General features: G+C 48.1%; 1 protein-coding gene across 2 annotated transcripts in view; it reads right to left on the bottom strand.

Annotated features, from left to right (window-relative positions):
• The window catches only part of SEC24A (SEC24 homolog A, COPII component), a 590,503-nt gene that overhangs the window by 324,830 nt on the left and 241,369 nt on the right, over positions 1-24,304 (bottom strand). For both annotated transcript variants that reach the window (XR_015297552.1, XM_086931494.1), the window contains exons 8-9: positions 12,251-12,377; positions 5,251-5,360 (exon numbers count right to left, since the gene is read on the bottom strand). Coding sequence is in view for 1 of the 2 variants with exons in the window: in XM_086931494.1 (XP_086787620.1) it covers positions 5,251-5,360; positions 12,251-12,377 (237 nt within the window). In the remaining variant the exon portion in view is untranslated. The remainder of the gene's footprint in view (positions 1-5,250; positions 5,361-12,250; positions 12,378-24,304) is intronic.

The raw sequence follows: 24,304 nt of genomic DNA, 5'->3' as shown, positions 1-24,304 counted from the left end.
ACCACTCAACGCCACAGCACCACAGAGCACAACAGCATCACTCAACGTCACAGCATCACTCAGCACCACTGAATGACTCCGCACCACTCAACGCCACAGCACCACTCAACGCCACAGCACCACTCAGCACCAATCAATGCCACAGCATCACTGAACGCCACAGCATCACTCAGCACCACTGAACTCCGCAGCATCACTCAGCACCACTGAACGCTGCAGCATCACTCAGCACCACTGAACGCCGCAGCATCACTCAGCACCACTGAACGCCACAGCATCACTCAGCACCACTGAACGCCACAGCATCACTCTGTGCAACCATTCAACAACTGGTTCAAATAGGTTCTCTCAATGTTTCAAGCTTTATTACAAATGTCACAAAAAAATGTATTAAACTTCGGTTCTTGGATTTTCATCACAATAAATTACACTGAACATAATCTTCACAAAAGTTATTTAGAAAAGTTTAAGCTATTGCCATTATAAATTACAATACATTTTATTTAAGTATTACTTATTAAAAAAATTAAAAATAATTGTTATTTTTAATATCAATACATCTAAGTCACGTAAATACACCATATATTGCATTAAAAATGCTATAGGTGTCACATTTGCAAAAGTTAAAACTATTGGCATTGTAAATGACAAAGCTATTAATTTATCTATTTTCAAAACCAACACAAATAAAAAATGTTGTCATTTACAATACCAATAGCTCAAACTTTCCTAACGCGAGACCTATTGCATTGCAAATGCTTTTTTAAGTTTGCAAGGGTTTCTGTGTAACAGAACCTCATGGGAGGCAGTCAAGTCACCCCACTCTGGATTCCCTTGGGTGTCTAGTTTTAAAAAATGTATACGTTTGCTAGGTTTCCCTAGGTGCCGGCAGAGCTAAGGTTCAAAAACTACAGCTAGGCACTTTGCCAAACAAGGGTCATTTTTCACTGCGAAATTGAGGTGGGACCACGTTGCGTTTTGCGCAGTTTTCTGTCGCAGGGAGTAGGCCAAGCCACACAAGTGAGGTACCATTTTTCTCAGAAGACTTTGAGGAACGCGGGGTGGGTGGAAATGTGTGGATCCACACAGATTCCATAACTTTTCACCACAGAAATGTAGGAAATATGAGTTTTTTGGGAAACATTTTTAGGTTTGCAAGGGATTCTGGGTAACAGAACCTGGTGGGAGGCAGTCAAGTCACCCGATCCTGGATTCCCCAGAGTGTCTAGTTTTCAAAAATGTATAGGATTCCTAGGTTTCCCTAGGTGCCGGCAGAGCTAGGGTACAGAAACTACAGCTAGGCAATCTGCTAAAAAAGGGTCATTTTTCACTGCGAGATTGAGGTGTAACCACGTTGCGTTTTGCGCCGTTTCCTGTCGCAGGCACAAGGCCGACCCACACAAGTGAGGTACCGTTTTTATCAGGAGACTTAGGGTAATTCAGATTTGTAAATCAACTGTTATTACCTATTGAGTTTCCATGCATTTCTCCCTTCCAAATGAAAGTCATTGTGTAAAAAAGAAGTCATGTTGATAAATGACCATTAATTCTCATGCTAGTATGAGTATTCCCAATTTTGAAAATGTGCAAATATGTACTGTTTCAAAACTCTATAATTTGTAAGCATTTCAGAAATTCATGTATACATTTTCTAAGAATAATTGCTCTTTACCCGGTACATAATAAAATACCATTGCAAGTTGCTGCTCAGTTTTTGGCTCTGGGTTCGTCCGGTCCTACAGGTCCTATATATCCCCACAACCAGGAAGGTCCAGCGGATGCAACGGTATATTGCTTTTAAAGAGCTGTCATAATTACAATAAGTTACAGGTGAAAACGTTGACACAAAAGGCTGGTTTTTTCAACTATTTTTCCATTTTTTAACTGTTAGTTTCTATAAAGAAACTTTCATGGATTTAGACAAATGACCCCTTTCTGAATTCAGAATTGTGTCTACTTTTATAAAATGTATCGCTCTCCAGGATCCATTATTGCTTTCATACTCATTTTTACCATTAACTGGAAGGAGGTTGAAAGCACTAAAAATAGCAAAATTAGTCTATGTCCCAAAAAAATGCCAAAACTGTGTGAAAAATGTTGGTTCTCGGACAAAAGACTGTCATTCCCTAAAAGCTGGGAAAATGGTGATTTCAGCCCCACAAACCCTTTTTTGATAACCTTTGCAGGGGAGAACCCAGAGGCTTTCATTTGCAGCCCGTTTTTCCCATTTTTCTGAAAAAAACAAAACTTTACTGTATTTTGCTTAATTTCTGGGATCCCTCCAAGGGAATCCACAAACCCTGGTTACCTTTAGAATCCCCATAATGTTGGAAGAAAAGGACGCCAACTTGCCGTGGATACCCTATGTGGTCAAAAAGTTGCAGGGACCTAAGCGTGCACTACCCCAAATAGCCAAAAAAAGGCTTAGCACAGGAGGGGTGTGAGACGGACAAGGAAGCCGCCAGCCGGAAGTGCACTAAAACGGGCAAGGACACCCAAAACAGACCAGAAACCACCAGCGGTCTAGTTGTGCGAGGTGACATCGAAGCATTGAAACAGAGGAAGGACGATAAAAACAAAGGAACACCGAAGGAAGGGCGGCACAGTCTGGAGACGGAGAGGCGGAGAGTGGCGGAGGATGAGAAGCCCAGGTGTTGAGGAAGAGAAGGCAAGGTACGGGAGGAGCAGAACATCGGAGGCGAGCTGCAGGAGGAGCGGAGGACCGGAGACCAGCTGCAGGAGGAGCGGAGGACCGGAGACCAGCTGCAGGAGGAGCGGAGGACCGGAGACCAGCTGCAGGAGGAGCGGAGGACCGGAGACCAGCTGCAGGAGGAGCGGAGGACCGGAGACCAGCGGCAGGAGGAGCGGAGGACCGGAGACCAGCTGCAGGAGGAGCGGAGGACCGGAGACCAGCTGCAGGAGCAGCGGAGACCAGCTGCAGGAGGAGTGGAGAATCGGAGACCAGCTGCAGGAGGAGCGGAGGACCGGAGACCAGCTGCAGGAGAAGCGGAGGACCGGAGACCAGCTGCAGGAGGAGCGGAGCAGAGCTACAAGAGGAGCAGAGCTGCGAGAGAAGCCCCACGAGAGCAGACAAGGCGCACACAACCGGCGGCCCAAGGAAGGGAGAGGACGCCCCGGCCCTGTTCACAGGCCGTGGCCCAAGGCAAGTGCCTCTGAGGGGTGCATTCTGGTGGGGTTGGTGGGGGGAAAAAGGGGACCTAAAAAGTCACTTATTCTGTCTGCATCCCTCCCTGCACACCCAGTCCTTTTTTCTTTTATTCCTTTAACCTTCCCCACAATACGCCTGGTGACGGTAGCACACAAGGAGTTATAGAAAGGACAGGTGTGATTAATTCCGGCCCTTTCTTTTACTTTCTTCCCTTCTGAGGAGGCTCACGGGGAGAAGTTCGGAAAGACGAGCCCAGAAGCCAGAACTAAGAAGTGGAGGGTCCAACCTGAACCCAACCCGAGATTTTTAAAAAAAAATGTTTGTTTTGTTGTTTTCTAAATAAAACTTGCATCAGTGAAAGAAACTGCCCATTCAGTTATAACAGACTAAAGCCCTGAAAATAAATGAACTTGGTTGAAGTCTAAAAGTGACCCCGTTCTTGTGTCAGACATCCTACAAGGGGAAAAGGCCTTGCAGGGAAGGGGTTAAAGTCTGAGAAAAGGGTGATGGAGGGGATGCTGGTGGTGGATGTAAGGGGCTGGTACCGACAGAATTTTCTTTTAAAGGGATCTTGTAAAGGCTTTTCGGCATGGAAGATTTCGGCTCAGAGGCGGATTTTTACTTGGAACTGGATGGTTTCGGCTCCTTAGCGGGTTTGTGTAGAGCTCGGTCGCGAGGCGGAAGGCTTGACTGTGTGTTTTGGAGCCGAGCAGGAAGGTGGAGCATCGGAAAAGTCGTCTCGGTGCCAACCTTGGCCAGAAGGCAGAGGTAGTGCAGAAGCCTTAGGTTTTTTGGGAGTGAGTTGATGGGGCAAGGGAACTTTGGTACTCACGTCACCTTGTCCCTGTGGAAGTTCTTCGGTGACTAGTCTATCTGGAGCTCCGAATCCGACTCAGACACGGAGAAGGCCTCTTCCTCCTCTGCTATTGATACACCAAAATCTCCTTGCTCGGACACTTCACCGAAGATACCATGTGTGTCTTCAATGCTTTGATGCTGTATCTCTCGACATCGAGCCAGACAATCGCGAAGAGTTCACTTTGACCAAAACGATCTGCAAGCGTTGCCGTCTTCTTTGAGCTCAGGAGACATGCACAAGTTACACACCTGGTGTGAGTGAGTGCGTTGATAATTTGCGTGGCACTGAGGACAGAATTTGAACAGTGTCCGTTCTATCAACAGAGCTGGACTGACTCGGTTAGGCCCAGAGGCCCTCCACGAAGCTTTCCGATCGAAAAGTAGATTGCTGTAACCAAAATGATAAGCGGAGAGGTGGGAAACACGTATGAAACAATACCGTCAAGGGTAGAGAGTATTGCGCACCAAGGGGAACCTGAAGAACAGTTTAGAACCAGAGCGCAGCAATATACGTTCGTACCCAATGGCGGAAAAAACAATCTAACAATGAAGTCCATACCCATTCCCACTATCACCGAAAGGAGATGTCATCTTACCTGGGAAGACTTCTTCGAAGAAAAACAACTTGCAAACATCCGGACCCAATACTAGATGGCAGGAGTATGCAAAGCATGTGCATCTACAGCACACATGCCTCGAACATTGTTAATTATAGTAATGATATAAAATGTTCAGAAATAGGCTCATCTCAATCATCATAAGAACCAGACAAACCAATTTGAATGTAAAGAATAATAGCAAATTAACCTAATTTGCACTAGACTAATAGTACATATAATCTTGCCATTTGAACTGGGCTACGTTACACCAATTACACTGTATAGCACTGTACATACAGTAAGTAGCCTTTCACAACAGAATTCCAATTTCCTAAAACACATTCCCTGCTTAAAAATAGACACAGGATGACTTTTCATGCAATCCAGTGTATTGTAAGAATTTAAAGATGCTCTGAAACAACAGATTAAACATTGTTGGTAGGCACCAGTCTTTTTTTCTACATAAATTCATCCTATTTGGCAGCTAATCCGTGCTCTAGCCTAAGCCAAGAGTTCAAACCTAAAGAAAAAAATATAAGATCCCCAAAGATGTATTTGCACCTTCATTACTTGCGTCACCTGAAGTGTTCCTCATCAAATGAATGCATCAGCACGTTAACTCACCATGTACTCAGAAGGCGCCATGAATTCAATTGTTGCATTCTGAACTTCAGGTCTTTTATGAGGTTCTCCATAGACTCTTGTTACTGGATTGTACATAAATTCCTCCGGAACTATATAAAAACACAACATTAGCATTGATTAAATTAATGTCTAGAAAATCCAATGACTCCCAGACTAAATTACTGTGAGTTTGACACCTCAGAAGCGACAGTGACATCAAAATAAATTAGAGGAAACCAAGTAAAACAAATAATCCAAATATTGAGCACAGAGACCGGATTACTCACAAGTAGACTATGGTCTCTAATCTTATAAAGCACAATAATACCTGAAAGCACAGGTTACTACCTGTGTAACGATATATCTGTGAGAGACATTAGTTAGTGATAAATTCCTTACCTTAGAATATCCCCAGGTGTCAGACTGGATCCCGAAAGTTTTTCATCAGCAGTACCCATGCGCGTCGGTAGGTGGCATTGTGCGGCTCCACGTCTGTCGCTGGCATCGTATGCACCGAAATTACGTCACGGAGATACTCAGGGTATACTCAGATGTGAGTCCCTTGCTCATTGCACCATCAGGATTCAAGCAAGCCGGGCCGACGATGGCTGAAATGCCAGAAACCGGTCCCCGGAAGCTTGTTTCATTCCCAGTGTAAGAATTGGCTTGGTAGTTTGGTTTGCCCTGTTCCCATCATGCAATGGGACAGGAACAGACTAATTTGCATATAGCCAGGTTCTGAGCTGGGATGGTGCAGTGAGCTAAAAAACGGTGTTGGATCTAGCCCTGATCTCTTGACTGGGTGAGAGTATTCTGCTTAATTCAGAAACTGTCCATCACCACCCCTTGTTGTTAAATATTTTGTCCACCCTAAGCGTTGAAGGGTATACTCAGATGTGAGTCCCTTGCTCATTGCACCATCAGGATTCAAGCAAGCCGGGCCGACGACGGCTGAAATGCCAGAAACCGGTCCCCGGAAGCTTGTTTCCTTCCCAGTGTAAGAATTGGCTTGGTAGTTTGGTTTGCCCTGTTCCCATCATGCACTGGGACAGGAACAGACTAATTTGCATATAGCCAGGTTCTGAGCTGGGATGGTGCAGTGAGGTAAAAAACGGTGTTGGATCTAGCCCTGATCTCTTGACTGGGTGAGAGTATTCTGCTTAATTCAGAAACTCTGTCCATCACCACCCCTTGTTGTTAAATATTTTGTCCACCCTAAGCGTGGAAGGGTATACTCAGATGCGAGTCCCTTGCTCATTGCACCATCAGGATTCAAGCAAGCCGGGCCGACGGCTGAAATGCCAGAAACCGGTCCCCGGAAGCTTGTTTCCTTCCCAGTGTAAGAATTGGCTTGGTAGTTTGGTTTGCACTGTTCCCATCATGCACTGGGACAGGAACAGACTAATTTGCATATAGCCAGGTTCTGAGCTGGGATGGTGCAGTGAGCTAAAAAACGGTGTTGGATTTAGCCCTGATCTCTTGACTAAGTGAGAGTATTCTGCTTAATTCAGAAACTCTGTCCATCACCACCCCTTGTTGTTAAATATTGGAAATTCCAATGCGCAGAACTGATGACATTGCGCGTTCTCTTCGGTGGCGAATAGATCCAACCAAGGCTCTACCCACTGCAGAACGAGACCTTGCCCAACGTCCGAGTTCAGACGCCATTCGTGATCCATCATGTAAGTGTGGCTGAGTTTGTTCGCCCTGGCGTTCAGAGAACGTGCCAGGTGTTGAATCACCAAGGTGATGCTCTGATGTTCCAGCCATGACCAGGGACGCAGAGCCTCCTGACATGGGGTCCACGACCCTACCTCGCCCTGTTTGTCGCAATACCACATGGCGTTGGTGTTGTCTGTGAACACCTGCACTACACTTCCCCGGACAGAGGGAAGGAATGCTTTCAGTGCAAGTCAGATTGCCTGAAACTCCAAAAGGGTGATATAGAGCCGGGACTCCGCCGGAGACCTGAGGCCTCTGATCTCAGCCTCTCCCAAGTGGCCGCCCCATCCCAGGAGGGACGCACCCGTCACTTCTGTGTGCTCCGGTTGGGGAAGGGAGAGGGATCTGCCATTGACCCAATCGCGATTCGTGAGCCACCACTCGAACTGTTGTGCAGTGCCCTCTGAGATCTGGACATGATCGGACAGGTTGCCCTGATGCTGTGCACACTGGAACTTCAGGTCCCACTGCAGAGCCCGCATATGCCATCTGGCATGTTGCACTAGCAGGATGCAGGAGGCCATCAGGCCCAGGAGCCGGAGGGTCATCCTGACTGAAACCTGGGATAGAGGCTGAAAGATCGTAATCATAGCCTAAATATCCCAGACTCTCTGCTTGGGAGGATAAACCCGAAACCGCGTCAAATCCATAACCGCTCCGATGAAGGGGAGCTTCTCAGAGGGACTCAGGTGTGACCTAGGCACGTTGGAGAACCCCAGAAAAATGCAGGAGGTCGGCTGTAGGCGGGAAACGACTGCCTGGGGCAAGCCCGCCTTCAAAAGCCAGTCGTCGAGATAGGGGAAGACTGAAACCCATGATCTGCGCAGATGAGCTGCGACCACCGCCATCACTTTTGTGAACGCCCGAGGGGCACTTGTAAGGCCGTAGGGGAGCACGGCAAACAGAAAATGCTCCTGGCCTACCATGAACCGCAGTTAACGCCGGTGGCCCGACGGGGATATGAAAATATGCGTCCTGCAATTCCAACGCTACCATCCAGTCTCCAGGGTCGAGGGCAGCCAAGACCTGAGCCATAGTCAACATCTTGAACTTCTCTTTCCGGAGAAAGCGATTGGCGTTACTGAGGTCCAAGATGGGGTGCAGGCCCCCTTTCTCCTTCTTGGGGACCAGAAAGTAGTGGGAATAACAACCACATCCTACTACTGACCCAGAACGCACTAAAAGGACCCCTTGGGTAAGAGGGCTGTGACATCCTGTTTGAGAAGTGCAAAGTGACCCCCCGACATGCGATGGAACTGAGGTGGCATGGCTGGGGGGCAGATTCGAAGGGTAGCCCCTTCGGACGATTTGCAGCACCCACCAGTCCGAAGTGACAGAATGCCAGTGGGGGAGGTGATGTTGAATCCTGCCGCCCCAAAGCTCGGACTAGGAAGGCTTTGCGGGAGCGGAGGTGGACAGACCCGCACGCTGGCCCCCTGTGCTGCCACAGTGGACACCACGTCCGCGCTGAGGTTGGTTCTGCGCAGGCTTCTGGCTGAACGAACGTGTAGGGGCGCCCTTTCCTTGGCCACGAAAGGAACGAAAGGCAGACGTGTCCAGGTGCGTGGTGGTGAGACCCAAGGACTTGCCGTAGCCTGAGAGTCCTTAAAAAGCTTCAGCGCACTGACTGCCTTATCGCCAAACAGGCGAGTACCGTCAAAGGGCATGTCCATGAGGGAAATCTGAACGCAGCCAGGCATGGCGGCGTAGGGCCACGGTCGTAGAGATCACCCTACCCAAAGAGCCGGAGTGTTCAGCCCACACTGGATGGAGAACTTTGCAGCGTCTTTACACTCCGCGACAGCTTGGGAAAGTACAGATCGAACCTCCTCTGGACACTGGGGCAGCATCTGCGCCACCATGTCCCACACTGTGTGAGAGTAGCGGCCCAAGAGGCATGCAGTGTTGACTGACTGTAGGCCCAAGCTGGCAGAGTAAATCAATTTCTTGCCAAACTGCTCCAGCTGCTTTGATTCCTTATCCGGTGGGGCAGTAGTGAATGCACTTTGGGAAGTTGAGGCCTAGATGACCAGGCTCTCCGGAGTTGGACAGTTCGTTAAAAAGGCAGGGTCACCCGGGGCTGGGCGATGACGCCTGGACACGTTCTTTTCCACAGGAACCCCTGTGGCTGGTCTAGACCAGGTGCCCATCAAAACATCCGCCTCATTAAACTGAAGCAGAGGCTCTATAGAGCTTGCCACCGGCTGAAGAACTTCAGTGTGGAGGTTGGTTTTGAGAGTAACAGTAGGCAGATCAAGGTCAAGAGCCTCAGCTGCTCATACTCGGCCAGACGGAGGAGGGTGTTGCTGAGGGTCACTCAGGTGGTCTTTGCGGTCTGGCGGCAGGCTTTGCATCGTATGGGGTGGTGGGGCAGGCTGACGGCCGAGACGCCGTTGTGGCATAATGGCCTACTTCCGGCGCTGGCTTCCCTGTCCGGGTTTGGCGGCTGGGACGCGATTGGGATTTCGTCCCTCGGCCACGTTCTCGCTGGAACTACACTTAAATCCTTTCAAGACCTTAGCTCTGAATTCAATATACCTAAGTCCCAATTCTTTCGGTACCTTCAGTTCCGCCATGCCCTCGGCCCTAGCCTGGTGGACTTGGAGCAACTCCCTGACTTCAGTCCCATCGAGGCAAAACTGTTCATGGGCGACCTAGGCGACAAGAAGGTCTCTCAGATATACCGCTCCTTGGTAACGCACTGTTCCCCTTCTCTCTCAACATTGAAGGCCTCCTGGGAGAATGATGTTGGCCCCTTGGATGATGATGACTGGCGCGAGGCCCTTGAATCCCCCCAGGGTGCTGCTATAGCCGTCCGTCTTAGATTCATTCAGTTCAAATACCTTCACAGGGCTTATTATACTAGGGAGCGGCTGTGGCGGGCGGGTCTTATTGCCGCTCCGGAGTGTCTGAGGTGCGGTGTTGAAAAAGGGACGCTTCTCCATACAGTGTGGTTCTGTGGAAGGCTGACCAGATTTTGGGCGGGGGTTTGGAGCTGCCTATCGGAGGTGTTGGGGTGGGACCTGCCCCGTACCCCAAGACTGGGTCTCCTTCATGTACTGGAGAATGTTGGGGGCAACGCCTATAAACGTCATTTGCTGCTATTGGGATTAGTGGTGGACCAGCGAGACCTGGCCCAGGCCTGGAAGAGCGAGCGTGCCCCCCCCTCAGTGCATGGAAAGCGGGCCTGGACTTTCTTATGGGCCTGGAACTACCTGTTTTTGAAGCCAGAGGGTGTCCCCGGAAACACTATAAAATTTGGAAACGATGGGCGGACTACAGGGGTCTGGCCCTCGATCCCCCGGCTGCTGTAGATGATGTGCTGCCCCCTGATGCGGACCCCACACCTTAGGCATCTTGCTGACGCCACCTTTGCTTTCCGTCTCCTATTGCTACACTGTGAACACGTGCACTGGGTTAGGGTGGGATAAGGGGTGGGTAGTTGAGGGGGGTGTTGTAGGGCGTTTTTGGGGAGGGGATTAGGGTATGTTATCTAAAATTCTGGGTTCATTGCTATGCTTTCTATTTGTCGGTTGCTGACAGTCTCCTCCTGACTGTGGAGGGCTGTACCAAATCATGCTTGAACTCTCAATAAATACGGTTGTGAAAAAAAAGAGCCTCAGCTGCTCAACGGAGCACCACCGTATATGTGGCTCCCTCCTCCATAACAGCAGGAGGAGACAGAAAACCAGGCTCAGAGGAGAGGTCAAGGCCATCTGCATCCTCCGACCATTCCTGTTCAGACTCGCACTGCTGTGCAAGAGGGTCCTCAGACCCCTCCCCATTCGCCCCCCTCCTCCACCGCCCGAGGCAAAGGCTGCTGCGCCGGGGAGGGACAGGGGAATACAAATGGTCCATCTGCGCAAGGAACAGCGCCGATCCGGCTCCATGTCCCAATTAGGGTCCCAACCTGGAGCAAAATTGTCCAGACACCCGGGCAAGGGCGGAGGTAGGACAAACGGGACCCATTGCAGCGCCGGGAACGGAGCCACGGGAAACGCGGGGGCAGGCGCCGCCGGCAGACCCAGGGGTGCCGGGGCCAGAGACGTCGGCGGAGGACCTTGCGGCTCCAGGGCCGGGGCCGCCTGCGGCGCTAGTGGCGGAGCCAGCGTTAATCAAGGGCCCTGAGCTGGGACTGCAGGCCCGAAGGTGCACTGGCGGGAGCCCGAGGCCTGAAAAGGCAGTCCATGGCAGCAAGAAATTCTTGCACCTGGGCCGCAGTCGCTGATGGACCAGGATAAGGTGGGAAGGCCGCAGGACTGTGAGGCTCCAATGGAGCCGTGGGGGAAGTACCCCTGGCCTCCTCGTCCGAAGACCGGCGGGGAAGGTCGGAGAGCGTAAGCGCTTCTTCGACTTCTTATGACATCTCTTACCCGATTCCGAGTGTGAAGACTTCGACCACTAGGAGCGATGGTGATGACTCCGCGGTTGGTCCCTCGAGCGACCCCTGGACCTCGAATGGCAGGGAGACAAATGCCGGGCCTCCAGCAGCTTTCTGGACCGGTCCTCCAAAGCCTTCGGAGCCATGGCCAAACAGTCGGAACATGACCGGGAGTCATGGTCGCGCTCCAGACAGTAGAGAAAGACGCTATGGGGGTCGGCCACCGACATCGTACGGCGGCAGGTCCCGCAAGATTTAAACCCAGGCATCCCTACATGGCACCAGGAGTCAAAGACACAAAAAGAAGTAGAGACAAAAGTCTCAAAAAAGATAGTAAAAACGTAACTAGGGTACGTGCTCTAACTGGATTGGCGCTTGCTGACTAGGAAAAAGAAAGAACTGACGTCAGCGCGCATGAGTGGCGCCTAAGTAGTCTCCGTGACATCATCTCGGCGCCTACGATGCCAGCAGAGCCGCACGACGCCGCCTACCGATGCGTAGGTTTACTGCCGACGAAAATTTTTCCGGATCCAGTCTCACGCCTGGGGATATTCTAAGGTAAGGAATCTATCACTAACATGTCTATTTCCGATAAGCAGGCTTCACTGAAGTCAAAATCGGCACTTGTCTGAGGATTATCACAATCTAAGAATGTAGCACCAGTAGCAGATTTAGGCAATTCTGGCATCAAAAGCACCTGAATTAGTGTGCTTTACTTACATCACATGAATCTTCATAAGAGTATCATGTCTCAATTCTGTGCAGATCTAGCAAGTTATGTATAAAATTCCAGCCTCACCTATGTAATCAAGACTTACCTAGATCTAAATATGTGACATTGCTATCAGCAAATTGTAGAGCAAAACACTGGAGCACAATTTGGAGAAGCACACCTACCATCATTAACTCTGTAGCACAAATTGCACTTCCATCTCCTTTGATCTAGGAAATTGACAAAAGGGTTGATGTATGTCCTACAAGAGCGGCATCTCACGATGGTGCTGGAGGTGACAACAGGTAATTGCTAGAAAAGAAGAGTTAGATGTATCAAATGTCTCATGCTGAACACTGCTTACAAAAAAAACTAAAATAAGATAGATGTTTAGAATACAGAACAACATGTAGCATCTGAAATGGTTAGGAGAGCCACCACTTCACAACACATATTGACTTTGGATGTTTGTTTGTGATGCTCTCTCAAAGAAGCAAAGCTACTTTAGCAGCACGCCGCAACAGCAGACATTACTTTCAGTTCAGATATTTCTACAGGGGTGCCACCTTTCACAGAAAAAAGGCAGCAATTTGGTTGTGTGTAGATATGGTGGAAGGACATGGGAGAGCTACTTGAATACAAGGCAATTGTGCTTTTGTTTACCTTGACCGCTTTGCGTGCTCAAATATTTTGCAAGTCATTTCTTTATATATTTGCTATTTTAGGTTTATGTTTAAAAGTGCGGAAATACTGTAATAAGGATTTTCCACATCTTTTTTTACCAGACTGGTCGTAAAAATATGGGCAATGCCGATAAGTACACTTATTTGGTGGCGCTTACAGTCAGCCATTTTCATTGTTTGGTCTGTTATTGCATCATTCAATTTTTTTGGGGGGGAAAACCTTTATTGTTACTTCAAACGGTTACAAGTATGGGCCTACAACCACCAGGGCCAGCCGCAAATCAGTTCCATCACAGCAATTCAGTTTTGACACGATTCGGCAGCCCGTGAATCGGAGGTACTATAGATTTGGTTAAAACTTATTAATGAGCATACCAAATAAATTACAGGATTCAAAAAGGCTCTATTTTATAATATAAAAAATGAAAGGATCAGGTGCCATACAATAACACAGAGTAGCTGGAAGGGCGGGCAAAATAGCAAAACATCCACAGTCAGAACGATCGTAGTTAAAATAGTGGCGCTTAGGCATAGGATTCAGGATAAACAAGCATACAGTCACAGTTCACACCAGTTAAACGCCCGCCCATTGACACTGATTATACTGTAGAAAGTATAGGCACAAATAAAGAAGGATCTATAATTGACACAAGAGTGGACCCACTATGCTGACCCGAAAAATGAAGGAACGAAAGAAAAGACAAGGAAAGGAAACGAAAGAGAAAAAAAAAAGGCCATAGAAACAATAAAAGCAAAACAAAAAATCCCCTTCCCCAACCCCCCACCCTGCACCCCTGCAGATGACTACGGCCTACCCCACCCTAGCAGCGTGCCTGTCGCCCCAAAAAACTGAAACCCGAAATAGAGAGAACGAAGAGATATAAAAAATAACTAAACCCTGACACTAAAAGTAGAAATGGAGGAGGGCATCGTCGTACACATTCCCGGTTCCCCCCCGCCCGACTTAACAAAGAATCCCCCACAAAGCTAACGCTATCGAGCAAAACATGAGTGGAAGATTACACTGGAAGAAACTATAAACCCCACCCGGTCTCCATTAACCTAAGAAAGCAAATCCCGTTACCGATGAAAACACAATAGTAAACCCAAAACAACAGTCTCAGCCTTGACCCCGTCGATCAAACTTGTTGACTCCCTCAGGAGTAGAAGTTGCCGAAACGGTCTGCTAGATGGAGAAAAAATGGCAAACCCCAAAGTACATGGCCGGTTCCAACGGTGCCCCTCCCCGGCTACAAGGCCCAACACTGTTTCCTCCACCATCTTGATAAACCAGCTGGGAAGGGGGTGCAACACAATCCAACGCAAATCACAGTCTCAACCAAAAGTTTCCAGAGTGGGAACATCAGTTAAATGTTCCACCGGTAGCGAAACCAAGGATTCCGGCCATACAGTCGATACACAGATCGCAGCATGTTCGATCAGTTCCACTTCTGTAGGGGCAGGCACAGCTACATGCACAGGGTCTGAGTGCACCGCTGGGGTGTCTATCGAGAGTAGAGCTGGCCTTCGAGTCCCGTGCGATTGATCAGGGTCCGGTCCCGATTGTCTAATTCCATCTGCTGCCGACATCAGTTTACAGACCTGGGCCTCCATAGTCACGTGAAGTGCCTCGAGGGCTGCCAGTACAGACCACAGTGACGGGCCGCACTCAACCCGCTCCGCCAGGTCTCGCATGACATCAGGCATAGTGATCCCCTCGGAGAGCCGCTCTCCCCGGGGGAAGATTAGGCGGAGCAGGGTTGAACCGTGAGGGACAGATCGCCAACATACGTTCGTGCGCGCCAAGTCCCCAACCCAAAGGCACCGGCGAGGCGAACACTAGGCCTCCAGGTCAGGGACCCCCCGCCGCACTGCCTCGAGCGTCACACGTCTCCTCACCTTCGATACGAGACCAGGCAGCAGATCAGCAGCAAAGCAGTCCAAAAGATGTCGAAAGTTCCATGGACCGTACCCTGCCGCCCTCACCAGTCCGCTGTTGTTCAACTGGGACCCGGCAGGACCAGCAATGGAGACCCCGGCTTCCAGACTGGGTTAGGCCTCGAGTCAAACCTCGACATTACTCCACTCCACAATGTAGGAAAAGTCTCGGGATTGCTCCATCGGCCTGCAGATTAGTTCATGGACACGGATATGTGGCAGAAAATCAGGATGGGTGACAGAATCTTCAAGCGAAAGACGGAGGTCTGCGGAGCCGGGAGACTAAGCGGCCATCTTGTTTGCTGTCGTAGCTCCTCCTCCTGTCATTCACATTTTAAATCTATTTAACATAGCATACATACAGGATGGGGCAGTGGGTCAGGCCATTTCAACCACTGGCTAACTTCACTGTATGTCTAGCGCATTTTCAGTTTGAGTTCAATCGTTCCTCGTTTGTGTGAAACAATAGGATTGTAACTTAAAACACACTATAAAGAGTGTAGATCAATCACGCCTTAAACACATCTGCAAAACAAGCTGCCTTTTCCACAGACCATTTCGCTGACAAAAAAGATTGCCCCCGTCTACACCAACTAAGTTGTTACAGCTAGTTTGTCTTCCTTCTCCACAAGGATGTTATTATGGACCTCATCAACAAAAGACCTGTCCATGACCACACAGCCCCAGAAATCCTCTACGCTTATGGTATAGTTTGATAAAAAAGTAAATAACAGAGTGTATACTGAGCAGTTGTGTCAAGTGTTCCTTACAATCCAAAACAGACCAGCCATCTACCCACTGTAAATCAGATTATCCAAAGCCCCTGTAAACGGTGTATGAACTGAGCATATCTGCTGGGAGGTGAAACACAATGTTTGTATAATTTTATCTAACTCTTAAATCACCAGATCTAGAGCCATCTAGAATTAGCAAGGGGTGTTTAATACAAGCAGCCTTAGCAAAAAAAACCAAAAAATATACTTGATCCGTAGGTTCTGCTTGCAACATGTATGCCTTTAAGGATATTCTTCACGCATTTGGATTACTCCACAGCACATGGGAATTTGTTACTTGAATCCCACTTTTTCTGTCACACTGGCAGAGTACTTAATAACAAGATGGCCACATTAAATGTGATGTCAACCCTGATCCGTGACGGACTATTTGCTAACTCAACATTGATCTCCATTACTGAAGACAAGTCATCGATTATGGGCCTGTCCTAATGTACTTCTTTCATCTGTACTGCAAATTTTATAGAGGTATGATCCCATTTGATAGAGGTATGGGCCCACATCTGTTAGAAAAATATGCGCAAATGAAAAAGATTCCTTTGTATGCGCCTTATGCAGATTTTTTATTTAGTGTGTAGTAGACGGTAGGGGCAAAGGTGCATTGGGAAATCCTGAGACCTTATGAGACATAATTATTGGACTTCATGTTGAATTGTGCACAAGAATTCAGTGCGCAGCAAAAAATGCCCCGATTGGTTGTATCGGGGTGAATTTTAGTTTTGCTCCTTTATTATTTTCTGCATATTCACTAAGGTCATTACGTCAAACTACAAGCTTATCATAAAGGCTACGGCAAGAACAGATGGGTTTATTATGCTGATAAAACTATGCATTATACGAGCAACATAATGGATGAAAACGTCATTTATAAATAGAGAAACTCTTACTTAGTAAAGGCCTGAATATTATGCCCAGCCTCCCCAATTTCTTTGGTTCCCTGTTGTGGGAACCTTAGATGCATAGCTAAGCATTTTCATTACCATTGAGAAATCCATCAGCAGCAATTTATTTTACAATTCTGCAAACAGGAAAACTGGTTAGGGGTTGCTTTCTTTTTGAAGTGCCTCGTTGTGTAGTTCTACAGACACAGCCTTTGTCTGGGGTGAAGTTCCTCACTTCAGTGTAGTTTCCAGCCTTGAGCACCCACAACAGAGGCACAAAGAGGTGTGAACTATTTGCTACTGGCCATGTCCAGGCACAAGATGGTGATAAGGAAAGAGACAAAATGGTGGTTTTACCTAAAAGACTCTCCCCACTCTGAACAGGCTGCAGCCCCAGTAACCCCACCATCTACCAAGTGGCAGTGCTACAGGAAGGACCTATTCAAATTTCTATTGTAGTCTTGTCTTCTTTGTCCTAACTTCACTGTCTAGGTCTCCTCCCTGTGATAAGCTTCATTAAAAACACTCCTGTGATACACTTCCATAGCTTGGGAAAACATCACCCCACTCTTGTGCACAGAAACAGGCTTGGAACTTCCAAAGGCCTTCACTCTGCTTCGCTTATACATGCAATGCACATACTACAATAACCACATACACAAACATGGACAACATACATTTGGGTGGGATTAGGTGACAAAACATGGTATAAATCTGACTGTGCATTGGCGAGTTGCTCTCAGCTACTGCCAAATAATTTTAGTAACATTTAATTACAGAGTACTGAGGAAAGTTCGTCAAATTAGACATTTCCTTTTTTTCTGCGCCAACTACCTTTGTGCTAATAACAAACAAGGGGATGGCTCTAATCAGTAAGGCTGAGCCAAATATAGTTAAACAACGAGAAAAGATGCCAATACTGATACTCTACTTAAAACCAAAAAATTAGCAAAAATGCGTAGACGACCGTTCAATGCACCCGGGTGCTATTTAATAGCTGTTTATTTGGAAATACTTAGACTGAATAATTTGAAGTTCAGATACAATTCCAACAAAATTATATAAAAACGATGAAAATGGATACAACAATGAACCAAGAAATCACACATACCATCATTCATAAATCTTCAACCATTTCACAATCATACCTCACACATTCATTCAAAGACGTACTCAATCAAATGGAGAATGTATACACCAATTTGTAGAGTACTAGTTCTGCCAACAAAAAATGAATTAATTACAGTGTGTACGCTCGTGCATGTGCGATCCTTTTGTGCTACCCCATTGTCCTTTGCTTGCGTCTTTTTATAAAAGACTGCATGCAAATGGCCAAAGGCAGGCGCGTTGCTCCGCCCACGGCCTATTGGTGTCTATTACGCGCTACACCAATAGGCCGTCACGTGGTTTCAATTATCGTGCTCACACACGAGCGCGATAATTGAAAGCACGGCTCCTATGGCGCGCACGCACCACTAGCAGGATTGTTTCATTTTTATTTTGGGATCCATTTCTCTGGGAAGCAACGGAAGGAATGAAGCGCTGAGTCTTCACTTTTAATTTTAAGTATGCTCAGTTCGCCCTGCACAGAAACAGAAGTCCTCTATTCCCCCTCCAAAGCAGACTGTAGGAAGGTACCTCCTGACTATGGTTGCCCCCAACTTTTTGCCCTGTGTTTTAGCTGGTTTTTGACATAGTCGACCTGGGATCCTGCCAATCAGGACCCCAGGCCTACTGCTCTCTCTTTAAAATGGATTCCATGTACCCTAGGTACATTTCCAATTGGTACTGGGCCACCTTATCAGACCCTGTAACTCAGGGCATAGGTGTACCCAGGGCTGCCAGGGGCTGCAGCATGTATTATGCCATCCCTGGCTGGCCTCCTAAATTTGACACAACTGGCTGCATGACAGCTGGGGCAAAGTCGTGCAATCACCCTTTGCTGTAGGTGTAGTATACCTATACCTAACCCTAAGATGGACACACGGATTCCTATCAGTCACTCCTCTGGCAGGCCTTGACAATCCTGAAGGCAGAGTGCTTGGAATCGTGTGAGATGGTGCTCTGGCATGAGCTGAGCCTGTCTGCAGCTTGCGGAACCAAGTCCAAATAGCTGTTCCATGATATCGCATACCATATACTCTTAAGTGCATTATAATCCTCGCGGTTAAATGCTAACTTTGGTATTGCTTTATCAAAACATGTCGAGTAAGGTGTCATACGAATTGGAATACTAACCCCTCGCCAATTCTGGCGACGGGGTTAGCATTCCACCCTTCTAGAGGGACACAACATGTATGTAACTGTGAACCCCGGTTAAATTTAATTCAAGCCCCTGTATTTACTTATGATTCGCGGTGACTGCAGACCCCTCCCGCCCCCCACCACAGCCTGGCCGAGTGCCTTTATTTACTTATGATCGGCAGTGTCTGCAGACCCCTCCCGCCTCCCACCACAGCCTGCCCAAGCGCCTGTATTTACTTATGATCGGCGGTGCCTGCAGACCCCACCCGCCTCCCACCACAGCCTGCCTGTATTGCCTGGCTTGGCTCTAAGAGCATACACACATCAACTCCTGCTTGTTGCTACTTTTCACAGGCATCATCCTATCATTTTAATGGCAGTCACGCACTAAGTGATTCTCAGTAGATAGGTGGCAGGTTCTTGCTTTGGGCTGTCTTGTTAGGGAGATTTTGGGTTAATAGAGTAGCCTATGCGGAAAGAACATTGGTGTCATCTCTGGTAATATGCAGGGTGCTCCTGTCCGGACGTTATATATATGTAGCAACACTGACTAGTAGAATGATGCGAAAAAGACAGATAGAGACACTTATAAACCTACGATCGTGAGCAAAGTTTGTAGAATGTATGTTTTACAGTAGAAGGCGGGTTTTATTTTCATGTTTGTTTAACAGAGGGGTGCACTAATTGTGTTGCAATGTTGTTGGTGTGCTTTTCCATGGAGTCGAGAAAAAATTAGTGAGAGACATTTCTGTATGCTCATATGAGAGTGAATGACTGTCTGAAGAGGTCCTCTATTAGGGAGCAGCCAGGTCCTTATAGCCGTCATCAATCACAGATGGTCTTGAGTGTGTCTTATCTATGCAAGGAAAACGTTCCAGAATTTAGAGGATGAACACTTAGTCACAGGGAACGGTGACGTGCATGGGGAGCTGTAATGAATGATGAGATGCAGGTGTAGGTGAAATGTTTGGTGGCTGATGCACTCTGTATTCTTTGTTTGCTTCTGAGCAGGCAGAGTGGTGCACACATGAAAGCGTTTCTTCTGCTAAATAAACTGTGCTGACAAGGGACACTTGTAGGCAATGGCTAAGCGAGCTGAAGCACAAAATATGCAGCTACGTGAAACCTCGGGATAGGGAGCTTCACACAAGATGTTCAGTTGGGGTTATGGTGCAAAGGTGGCGCTTGATACGATGTTGGGGGCACAGCTCTCAAAAGAGCTTCATGGAGGGAAACTGTTTCTAAAGTATTAAGAAGGGCAAGGCTGATGCCTGGCTTCCACCATCATCAAGTGCTACTGTTGTTGCGTAACGGCCACAGCTGCAGACTTTAAAGGTGGAGAACCAGGTTGGAGTCTCGGCGTCTGCTCTGCATCCTGTGATTCTGGGCAAATCACTTAATCTCCCCTTGCCTAATAAACAAGCATTTGCAATGCAATAGGTCTCGCATAATTAAAGTTTGAGCTAGTGGTGTTGCATTATTTAGCAATGCCAATAGCTCAAACTTTAATAATGCGAGACCTATTGCATTGCAAATGCTTGTTGGGTTTCTCATTACTATAACAAGAATGGCACATTAGGAATACACGCATCAGTCACCATGCAGGGCGAGAAAATAAACTAACTAAAATGCTAACCCATAATCCATCTGCAAACCCGATCCCCAATAAAGCAAAATTACTAATAACTTAAACAGGGTAAAAGAACATAACCAACCAGGGAGGAAAAAGAAGACACGCACCTGCAACAAGGAGTAAGGAAGGGCAGGTTCAACACCCCAACTGGAGGAAATAAAGTAAGATGGCTTTCTGTCTCCATCGCCTACCTTTCTCGAAAGCCAACAACAAAAGGGGTCGAAGTCTGGGGATCATAAAGAGGAAGGGGCCTGGAAAGGAACACAGGGGTCTGCATGAAACAGGGCTGGGAACACTGTAGACACCTTAAATGTATGGGTGAGTTTGGCTATTAAATCTTTAAGAAAAGAGCCCCTAAGCTCTTCAAATATCTGCAAATTGTCATTTATCTTATAAATAAGGTGCTCAAAGCATGGCATATCGTACATGTTGTACAACAAGGTCTGTAAAGTGGGTATTAAGAGTTGATTTCCAAAGCTGTAGAACTGAACCAACCCTAGGGCGGTGGAGAACGATCTATTAACTAGTTGGGTGACTGAAGGGATGTCAGAAGTATTATGCAGGAGCACTAAGCCGGGCCATCAAAAGCCAGTATACCCGGAGGCTCTTTCTCATACGGTTCAAACCTGCAACCAGAAGGTTTTCAGTTAGTCACATTCCCATAAAACATGGACTACATCGTAGTCCAGTAAGCCGCATCTCCACCAACATAAATCCACACTAAGGTGGGCATTGTGAAACCTTGCTGGATCTTATTAAAACGATACTTAAGAGACACACCTCCTGTAATCCTGAAATTATAGTCTGCCATTAGATTATCCTAGTCATCATAAAAGAATTGTGTGTTAAGAGGATTTCCCCATCAAACACGCAGAGATACGGATGTGGGAACAGAAAAACAGGGGTCCAACAATGTGGTATACAAGCCCAAAATAGCCCCCTCCCAAAAGTTTATCCAGGTGTGGATATCTTGAGTAATGGGAACACTAGGAAGTCAGTAAGTGCCCTCCGCAGGACATGCGATAGGGGGATGGGACAATTGATTGTATCTCCATTGTGAGGAGGGTGGAATCGCAAATTCCCGTCTCAAGTCTGGGAACGAACGACTTGATAAAGCCATTAGAGACAAGGTCATCAATGTGATAAAAATTCATGAGTAATTTAGGTGGACCAGGGAATTTTCCTGACCACTGACTGCAATGGCCGCATTACGCCACAACAGGACTTTAGGGTGAATATGGATCAGGAATTGCACCATCCTATGGGCCAGATGCGTACTTGGAAGTGTGAATAATTGGATTAATGAGGGGAGTTATTGAAGGTCTTGAAGTGTAAAACAAACAACAAGATCTTGAAGATTGCAATATGATATTCCAACTCCACCCATAATGGTATGGCCCTTGAAAGAGGCAACCAGTACAGAGGGATGGCCGCCTTCTGAGCGTGTTCCGCCGACCGCGGCACTAATCCTTCAATTTATCCTACAAAGACAGCTGCTGCTACGGTGCTGCAACCCAGCTCTAGTGGGGGAAACATCCGGGTGTCACCTGGCCAAACGGTGGAGTTCCACGAGACTGCGGGCGAAAAATTCGGCGGCAGGAGGGTAGAGCCCGGGTGCACCTGGGGGCGCGGTTGTGTGAATCGCGGCACAGCCTCGAACTCGAGCCCGATGAGTCACTGAGGGATGCGGGCCGCAGGTCGCCAATACAGGTGGGTTGTGCCAACTCGTCGGAAACCCTGAACACTGAAGCCCTAGACGCGATTTGTGGCGGACTGCTGCTTGTTCATCCTCGGGGCAAAATAGAGCCTATGTGAAGATTTGCTCCTGCGCCACGAGCTGACCAAAATGGCGGCGCCCGACAGACCCGAAATCTAGAGGTTGCAGTGTGGAGGAGCGGTGTGGGTGTCGAGGGGGGCGCCTGTGCCGCGGAACGGCCCTTCCCTGTCAGCCCTGGTGAAGGATTTGATGCAGGCACCTCGAGCCAGAGGTGTGTTAAGCTACGAGAGGCGAGCTGGGGGTACCCACCTGAGTGATGTGAAGTTACACTGCGACGAGTCTGAACTGGGCTCAGCAGTGGGGCGTGCGCAGGGGAAGCAGGTGCTGCGGCCCACCGCTTTGCAAGTGGGGTGTGTGCCTCCGATGCCAGATTTGTGAAGCCTGCTCGTGCCCTGCATCCCCTGGCTGCCTGACGGTCCCACAATTGCAGATTGGTGCTCATTACTGGGGACATGCTTACTGACATGGTGGTGTTGGGCCGCCTGTGACTGACCGCGAGCTACTGTGAGACGACATCCTAATTGATAGATGACACATCGCTTGGGGCTGGCGACATCATTCTGAGGAGTGGCTCTGTTTGCAACCGTGGCTATGATTTCTTACACTGACATCGCGCAAGTGCTTCTGATGTACATGGTGACCACCCCCATTGAACTGTGCGGTGTGCTGCTGATCTGGCGCCATTCTGCACGTTACAGAGGGTGCATGCTTTGATGCCCACCTGATCTGCTGTGTGGCCTCCATGCTGCGTCGGTGACTTCTGTGAGGGCGATCGGAGACGCGCGCTGTGTTTAACCTCGGGTCCTGTTGCCCCCCTTCTTGATGGCATGCTTTGACGGCTGAGGTCCCATTTGAGGACACTATGGGAAAACATGATCTGAGGCAGCCAAAGATCACATTTGACTCCAGGCACTCAACCAGACAGGCTGAGACGGGAGCAGGAGCACAGGGAGGCGCTGATAAAGTCATGCAGTCTGAGAAGGAGATGACGACGTTAAGGCTCTGCTGCTAGAAATGCAGACCAGTCTCAGGAGCATTGACTCTAAATTGGACGCGCGGGCTCAGCAGTTGGACACAGTGAAAACCCAAGTGTCCGTACATGAAACGAGGCCAGACAGTCTGGAGAACCGACAGGTGGAATTCACGGAGTACCAGGCGGAAACCAAAGAGCAGCTCCTGAATATGGATAAACTGTTGGGAGTCATCCGTGAGAAAAATGATGACTTAGAAGCCCGCTCCCGCAGGGGCAACCAGTGACGACAGCCATGTCCAAAATGGAAATTTACAGGACAGACATGTTGCATGCTCTGTTTGACCCGCACCTATCCGCAGTGTTCACTGTGGAACGAGCACACAGAACCCTGGGCCCGCGACCACCAGTGGGCAGCAAACCCCGACCCATTTTGATCAACTACTCAACTATCAGGATAGAGACACCATCCTGCGCTTGTCGCGAGAGAAAAGCCAGATTGCACATCAGGGCAACACCAACTCTTTCTATCCTGACTTTACCCCGCTGGTTCCTTCCAGCTAAACGTCTTCTTCTGCAGGCGAAAATACCATATTCATTGCTATATCCGGCGAAGCTAAACGTGTCCCATGATGGTACACCTCATTTTTTCACGGACGCAAAATCTGCGCATAAATTCACCAAGCATGTTATTGGTAAGGGGTCTAAGAAGAAAAATGCTAAAACCGCTTCTCAGTCTGAAAGACTCAGGGACAATGACTGAACTGCTGTCGCACATTGGTTGATTGAAGCTCGTATCCGGTTGCTGGGTCCGACACTGGATGGGTATCTGTTTGCATGCATTAACTTATCCTGAGGTTAGGCGTGCTGTGATGCGCCAGGTTGTTGGATGCCCGCTTTCTATTCTCCCCTAGGTGCTGGCTGAGTTGTTCCTAATCTGCTTATATATTACGTTTTCCTTTTTCTACGTGTAGCAATCACTGGCTATAACCCTGGTCACCCTGTGAAAGTGGGGGAGTATGCTGGACTACCCTTGCCCCCAAGGGAAGGTTCCCCATGACCTTTTTGTTGTTAATTCAAGTTGTGGATTGGTGGGGTACACTACAACCTAATTGGGGGGTTGGTGTGGGCGGTGGGTGGATCTGGGGTGGGACTGTTCTTTTGTTAGCGCCGAATAGCCAAATCCTCATGCACGGCAAAGTAGTGTGGCTAGTAACATTTTGCAAACTTTTGGGAAGAAATGTTACCATTGATACTGTAATGTTATCCCAAAATCAACCGTTGAACATTCTTACCTGAAATGTTAGAGGCCTTAATGA

Source organism: Lissotriton vulgaris, chromosome 7 (genome assembly GCF_964263255.1).
Source record: "Lissotriton vulgaris chromosome 7, aLisVul1.2, whole genome shotgun sequence".
Lineage (NCBI taxonomy): Eukaryota > Metazoa > Chordata > Amphibia > Caudata > Salamandridae > Lissotriton > Lissotriton vulgaris.
This window is presented reverse-complemented; position numbering and strand designations above follow the sequence as displayed.